The sequence below is a fragment of the Amblyomma mixtum genome, chromosome 3 (genome assembly GCF_055824585.1).
Source record: "Amblyomma mixtum isolate Tamu chromosome 3, ASM5582458v1, whole genome shotgun sequence".
NCBI lineage: Eukaryota > Metazoa > Arthropoda > Arachnida > Ixodida > Ixodidae > Amblyomma > Amblyomma mixtum.
The window spans coordinates 250,419,352-250,428,580 of NC_143014.1; the positions used below are offsets into that span (position 1 = coordinate 250,419,352).

The 9,229-nt window shown below is 48.9% G+C and overlaps 1 protein-coding gene across 1 annotated transcript; it reads left to right on the forward strand.

Moving 5' to 3' along the window:
• Positions 1-7,005: 7,005 nt before the first annotated feature.
• LOC149354314 (carboxypeptidase M-like) lies at positions 7,006-9,055 on the forward strand. The gene is made up of 3 exons (XM_089577489.1): positions 7,006-7,143; positions 7,833-8,069; positions 8,957-9,055. Exons 2-3 carry the CDS (start codon positions 7,856-7,858, stop codon positions 8,968-8,970), a joined length of 228 nt encoding a protein of 75 aa, XP_089433615.1. The 5' UTR covers positions 7,006-7,143; positions 7,833-7,855; the 3' UTR covers positions 8,971-9,055.
• The last annotated feature ends 174 nt before the right edge of the window (positions 9,056-9,229 follow it).

Consider the following 9,229-nt stretch of genomic DNA (forward strand, 5'->3'; position numbering starts at 1 on the left):
CTGAGCCGTCGCGGCGGATTCATACAGGCGGCATTAGGTCCAGACAACAGCATCAGCGACGTCCTGCCAGAAACCTACGCGCGTCTGGTGCGCCTGGAGCACAGCATCATCCATCATTCCTGGGCCCATAAACCTCGCGTTACGAAAGCAATTGCGGCCAGTTTTATCCGCACGCCCTCAATCATTTTCACGGAGGCGAACAGAGAGATCCGAACCAGTACATCGGCGCCTGGTCGGTCAGTTGGAGTCAACATGCGGTAGATGACGCGCCGCCGATAGGCGAGATTCAAAGTGTGAATGATGTCCATGTACGCTGCCGCTACATCTTCCACGCAAAGCCGATTGGGCAAGCGATGCCATGCCGCGTGACTGGCTGGACCAGCGAGGCCCACCACATGACTCTAATTGAAACTGCAGATCGCTGCCATTTGTTAATCACAGCCCTGTCACAACGCTGCCCCTGCCTCAGGCCCATCACGCTTTTGCTTCTACTTTAGATTACGCTGGCACGAACTATTGGCATTGTTGTCTTGGCCCGATTTTCCTGCGGTTGTCTGCAGTTTCAATGCCGCCATATCTATTGCTTTCTTTTTGCTGTCAGGTTGTCAGGAATACGGGGTAGCATGCGGCTGGCCGTTAAGCAGGCTCGACTATTTCTTTAAAACTCAACGAGCCACGCCGTCGCATGAAAGGTTTTACTCCCGAACATTGTGTGCATTCCGCGAAGCCGTTAACGCACTGCTAAAGCACGAACACATGCAAGAAAACAGCGCAAGGACAAACACGCAACCAGGACCGCTGTCCGTCTTCGGGACATATCTGATCCTCGTTATGCGGTTGTCCAGAAGGAATCGACAGCAGCCGTGCCATAAGGTCTGCTTCTTTAATATCTGAGAAATTTCTCAGAATACTTCTTGTTAACTACACCAAGACAGTCACCGACAGGAACGAGTAGCCAGCTAATCATATGTGCATAAACAGTCAAGGAAGTTTTTGAGACTGTGAACTTTCCTACCACCGGTCGTACTCATGTGGATATATTGCGGCTACAGTTTCAAAAGAATGTGCAGTGTTTGAGGAGAATAATTTTTCTTTTTTTTTTTGCCGCTCTTCTCACTTCTACAGCGTTATTCATGCCTGCTTCTTTGATGAGAAGTTGTTGATCAATCTACCAACTAAACCTATAATAGATGTGCGCAATTCGCGAGACTAGATATGTACAGTATTTCAGCCAACTGATATGTTTTGAATGTAAAACATATTCAATTTATGGATGAACGGTCTGCATTGGACAACTTGAATTTAGCTGTGAATAAAATTGTTTTGTTTTCTCTGAACCCGTGCAGCATCGTGATTTCTTGCTAAAGCCGCTTTCCTGCGAAACGAAAACAGCAACGCTTGAGATTTCATGACCTATTTCATGAACGCTTCGGAATCCTTAAGAACCGGTGACGCAAACGCTTCAGGTCACTTATTATAAACCTGCACACTGGTTAATACCTGTTAGTAGACGAACTGATGAGGCTGATAGATTTGTTTTTGTGCAAACTTTAGGGGTGAGAAGTGTTGATGTCAATTTAACCCAAAAGGTTCATCATGCGACCGTGCAGTCATGCTGAAGCAGACCGCGCGCTGCCGCGCGGTATTCAGTTGTTTTATAAATCTCAGATGTCAAATCGCAAAGGCTGATTGCACGGTCTCTGAGTAATGCATAGGGTGAAATATCAGGACCTGACGGTTACCGCCATGGTTACCGCTCACGCGGGACAGACTTGGAGCGGGCGCGCGTTCTCCTTTCGCGTGAACGGCGGAAACAGCGGTGGAGCGGTGGGGCAGTGGCGACCCCACCGCGGTGCGGTGGGAGGCGGAAACAGACCCCATTGCGAAGGCCGTAAGAAAAAGAGCGAGCGCGCCCCCCTCCGGCCGTGGCCAAATATCGCTCTAGCTATACGCTCCGAAGGATGGCGCTGCGATGGCGTTGACGGAGCCGCATCCTCGAATATAATGTGAAATGGCGAGATATGAATTCTCCGTTCTGTGAAAACTGTAGGTTTAAACTCGGGGCAATAACGTACTGCTTGGACAGTGCATCCACCGTACACATAATCGCCATGAATTAATTAGATATACCCAGCGTCTCATCCACAGCCAGAGCAGCCGTGACGATCATCCCTATGAAATGATTGGTTCATTTTGCAAAGTTATAAACATTTTAACCAATGAATTTGTGTTTTTTTTTGTTGCGAAAGCAACACTACGCCAGTCGCCGAGCCATTTCGCGGAGCGGACGAAAGGCCACACTGCGCATGCGTGAGGAGTGACGTCACACGGCGCACATCTGGTGCGCCGCCGCCATCGCTGCGCGGGTGACTCAGAGGTGGCGCCGCCGCGCTCATCAGTTACGCATGCGCAGTAGCGGCGCATAACTAGCGTGCCGGGGCTGCCGCCGCTGCCTTTACCCTAGCCCATGTAAAGGCCTCAAGAAGGCGGATGAGTGGCTCCTTCTCCGCCTCTTCACCAATACATTGCTGTGCCCGGCAGCCCTAAAACATTTCGACCCCTCCTTTAGCGGCAACTGCCCGCACTGTAGTGCGGTGTCTTCGGACACCTATCACATGGTGTGGGCTAAAGTCATTGGAACTCTGAAAGTACCGCAACCAGCGGGCGGCGCGCGGGCAACATTGGAGTGTGGTTGCCAGAGGTGGTCCAGCGCGGCGAGCGCGTCGTCTGCTAGGCGAAGAAGGTCTCCCTTGCGGCCGCCTTGCTCATCGGTTTTGCGCAAAAATTAATCAATGAAAGTATATATGATTGAGACCTTAGATGAGGTGAGGGTTTCGAAAACCTTGAAAGCGTCGCACGACAGCTGCGCAGCCTCTCGTATTCTTTAGCCCACGGGTGTGAGCTAACAACGTAAGAAGCAGGCTTGTCCTATTTTGCTTCCGTGAGAGGCTCGCAAATGCATGTTTTCGAGGCCCGGAAAACTTTATAGCCGGCAGGCTGCGTACATACGAGCGGGATATAGCAAAACGTTTAGTAAATCGGTTCACTTGGAAGTCTGATGCGTATAAAACGTTCCCTGTGCGCTTGCTGTTTCCTGCCTCCTGTTCTTCCCTCCGTGTGGTCAGTCGCTGGTCGGAGGCTTGTGGGAGGTAGTTGGGCGACCCCAAGGTCGACGACGGCTCCAACGCTCTAACTGTGCGGCCAGATAGCCAGATAGCATGCGGACGCGCTGTGGCTGTATTTCGATGGAGGCGAAATACAAAAACTCCCGTGCGCAGTGCGATGTAGTAGGCGTTAAATAACTCCAGGTGGCATAAATTCTCCCACTGCGCTCCACTTCGGCACCCTTCATAGCTATCGTGTCTCTTCGGGACGTTAAACTCTGCAATTTATTATTTTTATTTAATCCTCATTAGCCAATATCGATGACCAGCAGGGAAAAAAATCTCGTAAAGCAACGTCTTCGAAGACATTTATTGCTGTCACACTCACACAAACACACCACGCACACAGACACACGCGGTCCACAAAGACACACGCGCACACAGATACGCACGCAGACACGCACCGACAGAGACACGCATACATAGACACACGCGGTGCACAAAGCACGCGCGCACACAGATACGCACGGAGACACACGCAAACACAGACACACGCGGTGCACAGACACGCGCGCACACAGATACGCGCGCATACACACGCACTGACAGAGAGACGCGGTGCACAGACACGCGCGCACACAGATACGCACGCAGACACACGCATACACAGACACACGCGGTGCACAGACACGCGCGCACACAGATACGCACGCAGACACACGCATACACAGACACACGCGGTGCACAGACACGCGCGCACACAGATACGCACGCAGACACACGCATACACAGACACACGCGGTGCACAGACACGCGCGCACACAGATACGCACGCAGACACACGCATACACAGACACACGCGGTGCACAGACACGCGCGCACACAGATACGCACGCAGACACACGCATACACAGACACACGAGCGCACACAGATACGCACGCCCTGACAGACACGCATGCACAGACACACGTACGCACACAGACACGCGCGGGCGCGCAGCACACATGCGCGCACACAGAGACACGCACACAGACATACGCTCAGATAGAGGCACAGGCACGCGCGCACACGCACACAGACACACACACACGCACACAGACGCTATACTGAACGTGCTACTTCATAAAACACGCCGTCCAACCACCTCGGAAGCACTGCGCCCCGTCGGCTCCTAGAGCGAGTGGACCATCTATGGAAGTGCCTAATCACGTGGTCAAAACTGGCCAATAGGCGGCGCGGCGGCGAAGAGAAAACAGCTGCGGTACTTTCAGAGTTCCAGTGACTTTAGTGTGGGCCTGCCCCTTCAACCCGGCCATTCCCCCCATCCCCAACCCAACCCGGGAGGACTGGGAGACGACCCTGCTCGGCTGCCACGACCTACAGGCCCAACAAGCCTTAGTCGGACGCGCCCGGGCGGCGGCCACCACCTCTGGGGTCCCATACCAGGGACCTCCACCTAGTGTTTGTAAGGATCGGTCCCTTACGGGCTGATCCAAACACCTTCTGTCCCTTCTGAATAAACGTTTTCACCACCACCACCGCGCGCTTTCCATCGCCTCTCTCTGTCTCCTCGTTGCTTTCGCAATTCTTCAGGTTTAACCAGAGCTAAACCACTGCCAATTTTTATGCTGCTGACGCTCACTTGATAATCATATCAGTCTCTGACGCGATGCAGATTTCCGGGCTCATATGTCTCATTGGTCTCAAAGGTTGTTCGTTTTCTTTGTATGTGCTATCGGATGTCAAATGCAATGCGAACAGCGGAGGGTGTGGCCAAAGGTCCAGTTTACGCCGTATGCTTGTCGTCATCAGAGATAGACGCGCTCATCCGGTTTGCGATAGTTTAGCGTCTGTTTCTTTTTCTGACCTTCGCTGTGTTGATAGACAGCGCATGACTTCGGCAAAGCTCTTACAGATGATGCGCGACGTCAACAAGACCTTTATCGACAGACTGGCATATTGAACGCATGCTATTAGAACTACCGAAATAGAACAGGTGGTCTTGATGTATTCTGTTAACAGTGCTTAAGCCTTTAAGTCGCATTTTTTTTTATGTTGAAGGCTATACGTACTCACTCATGTTCATGGCGTCGTTGTAGTGTCGAGCTTCGCGTAGACGAGTGAGAACACAACGTTTGAAAACCGGACTGAAAATATCCGCAATAACATGTCATAAATCTGATAACGTCCTCGGCAAACGCTCTGCTTCACGCTCGGTTACGATGCAGGATCCTTCAAAATCGCCTTATTTAGTTCCTGTAATTTGTTGTCTATAGTTTAAGCATTGAATTCCGCCGTTGTTGCATATTCTGTAGCCTAATAACGTTCTGTTCCGTCCCTTCAGTCTGGAATCATTTTTATAGTTCTCACTTCAGTTTATGTGTCAATTCAAATGCCGTGCGCGTCACCAGAGACGCCGGTGTGGATATCACAAGTTTAATTTCGGCTACTTAAATAATTTTTGTTTCACTTTGAACATGTACGTAGTTGCTGCTAATGATGACAAGTTCGAACTGGTGGGCACAAGGATAACTTGACCAAAGAGCGCCATGGTTAACGTCTTTTCAGCGCGCACGAGGTGGGGTCAACCTTTACAAAAAAAAATATGCAAGCTATAGACTGTCTAGAAGAACTTCTGTTTGGGCTAGATGGTTCATTGTACTCCTGAAAGGAAAACAGTAGAGCCGAAAAAACACACAGCTGAAGAACGACATAGGACAAGCGCACTCCTACGCGCTTGCCCTACGTCGTTCTTCAGCTGTGTGTTTTTTCGGCGTTACTGTTTTCCTTTCACGAATACTATAGACTTTCTACAGACTTCTGCATATAAAGTCTAAACACTCTCTCTAGACAAATCCTAGAGAACAGTCTCAAGGCAATACAAATGCTTTAGACAGTCTAGAGACAATCTATAGATTAATGGCCATACACTTTTAGTAGACTTTTTGTCTTTAGACTGTCCATGATAAACAAAAAGAAATATCTATAGGAAGGCAATAAAGTCTATAAAAAGTCTATAGACTGTCTGTAGATTATTTTTATAAGGGAAAGACACAATTTCACAAGCGTTTCACCCTTTGTGTCCAACTTCCATGGTTAAAGTCACAAACAAAATAAAGCTGGGAGAAAGCCCGCGCCTAACACAGGGTTATAGCAGGCATGAGCCAACTGAAGGAAAGAAAGAATCAGGACTACCGTCCAAATAAAACTTCCAAGCAAAAGCCAATTAGAAAGAAAAAATGGAGCGGGGGGTGGGCGGGGGGGCGGGGAGGGTCCACTAAATCAAAATGTATCGAAGGGCGAGCAAAGCAGGGCAAAGCATTTCACCACTGAGAAGCCTAGCACCAAGTGAGGACAAACTTCACCCAATGCAAAACCGATGTGTACCCGGCAGCTTCAGCATACGGGGCGGAGACTTAAACCACGGCCACCGCGCTGCGCTGCAGTATGTATGGAAATCTGGCTCCCCATGCCACGTCCAACTTCCCTTCCACAAAAATTCGGCACCCCAAGACCTAGAAAAGTATCCATGACCAGTAGCAGAACACCTACACCTTTTGACTAAGGGGGCGGGTGCATGTAAGAAAAAAAACAATCTCATCGTTTCCATTCTTTAAGGCTTCATCGTATGATATTATGCACCAGTGACGTTGTTGTGCAAAGCAGACGGTAATGTTAACATTCATTAAACGCCCACCTATTGTTGTGAAATGACGTTCCTTCATTCATTGTTCTTCGCGGGCTTATCTCTGGGCGGGTCACGGATAAGGAAGGTCGCAACGAATCTTCGGTCGCGGTTGCATCTAGGCAAGTGATTATTACCGGAGCCTGCCACAACTACGATTGGGTATAAAAACTCAAGTGCTGCTGTCGAGTTGCTGTGAAGCACCGGCGGTGATGCGGAAACCGATGACACGCGAATAGCGGTTGTATATTCCTGCTTCGTGTCTTTAGTCGCGCGTTTATACACCGAGTGTCGCGGCTGCCTGTGTTACCGACCTCGCACCTGACACCATCTGAGGCATCCATTTGGAAGAGGTAATTTGCGTTTTCCTTCTTTAATTCCTTCTTTCTTTTTACTTATTTCGTAGTTTTTTTACTGCTTTATTCCCTCCCTTCGTTATTTCCTTCTCCTTTAATAATTCCCTAATTTCCGTTTTCATTGCTTCGTTCGTTCGTTCCTTTCATTCATTCTTTCTTATTGTTTTCTTTCTTCTCTGCTCAACTCAAGAACGTCTACTTTTCTATCCAAGACGTGCAGCTCATAACAAAACTTTGCTTCCTTCGTTATTTCCTTCTTGGATTATTCCATTATTTCCGTTTTCATTCATTCATTCATTCATGCATATTGTTTTCTTTGTTCTCTGCTCAACTTAAAAACGTCTACTTTTCTCTCCAAAACGTGCAGCTCATTACCATACAACTAGAGTTAAAACCTGCGACAGCCGCAGGCGAAAATGCGCTTACCACATTCCTCGGATGTACAGGCACTTACTGCTCATTCCCTCATTGAGTGGAAGGTTGACGTTCTTCAACAAAAAAACTAGCGCAGCGAGAACGATCGGGACATGAAGAAGACACAGGCGACACCGTGTGTGTCGTCTACATGTCTATCGTTTTCCGCTGCTCTGTACTTTTCTTTGTAGGATGTCTGACCAACTCCCTCAACTGTTTACGAATGACTTGTGTTGGTGAACCGCACCTGCCTTCCCTCTGCCTCTGTCCAGAAGCTGCAAGAACGCTTGTGGCGATGAAGTCTGTCAGCTTGACCTCTGTGGCGCTGCAGCTACTTGTCCTGTTCTGGATGCGCGGAGCGGCCGCGCAGTCCGTCACCCCTACGGCAGAGGGTACGCCTGCAGAGCTAAAATACTACGACCACGAGGAGATGACTGCCTTCGTGAAGAAGATCAGCACCAATTACCCCAACTTCACTCATCTCTACAGCATCGGGAAGTCCGTGGAAGGTGGGTTTGCAGGCCAGCATCGCTAGCACTGAGAGCTTATCATTTGGCACCTAAATAGAGCTTGACATTTTGACACTGAGAAGAAGAAGAATCACACGCCATACCAACAGGCCCACCATTCTGCCCTGCTCCAGTGCTTTGACACTGAGAGCCAGAAATAGGTTTGAAAACTTTATTTTTTGGCACCGTATATGCAAAATTAGGCGAAATGCAATCGATTTCGTATAAAAACTATAGCTTGAGCTATGTCTGCGGCGAAAAAACTAATGAAGAGGGTTGTTTTTAATGCAAGAAACATTCAACCCTTTAAGGCAGGGTCAAATCCTGCTCGGGACTGAATAATTTTTTATGCTGAATGTCATTCGAACGGAAACTTTCGGTATAATTTGGATAAGGTCGCTCTTAAGTTCGGTGTCAGGTTCGGACGATGTTCGGCATGGTTCGCCGAGAACTGGAGCTAAAAGCAATTCCTAGTTAAAACGTTGCTAGGCGTCTATTCACCCATAATGTTTACACATATGGGTCTACATCTAAACTCCACCACCTAAATTACGTCATTGATGATGCCTTCACCCCCCTTTTGCCCCTTTACGTTGAATCTTCGCTTTACCCAGTGTGGAATAGCCAACCAAAACCTTCTTCAGATTAACGTACCCGCCTTTCTTCTCCATCTCTCCCTGAAAAGGAAATGGACAGGGAGAGAAATATATAAGTTTTTGTGTCTCGAATGCGGCATAATTACCAGAAAGTGTTTGAGCACGCGGGATTATACAGAGTCTAAAAAAGATTAGCTTTTCATCGAGTATGATGGGAATGGCACACTTGAGGAGACAAACAGCGTGAATTCCTTTCATCGCCATTTAAACTGTTCACGCTATGTGCTGCAGGACGTGACCTGTGAGTACTACTCGTCACCAAGGACCCGCACGAGGAGCCGCTTCTTAAGCCCAACATTAAATACGTCGCCAACATACACGGCGACGAGGTAAGTCCACTAGCACATTCAAGTTCCGTTGCTGCGTTGTACGCAGGATCCAATTTGTGGCGTCTCTAATGCGGACCTATGAACCCGGGGAAAGTGCACACAGCTGTCGCTAAGCAATCAAACTGCTGAAGAGTTTCTTCCAGCTGTCGGCCTGCCCATCTAAGCACAAACACGC

What these genes read in the sequence shown, in the direction of transcription:
- LOC149354314 (XM_089577489.1), top strand. Translation starts at nt 7,856, where the DNA reads ATGAAGTCTGTCAGCTTGACCTCTGTGGCGCTGCAGCTACTTGTCCTG.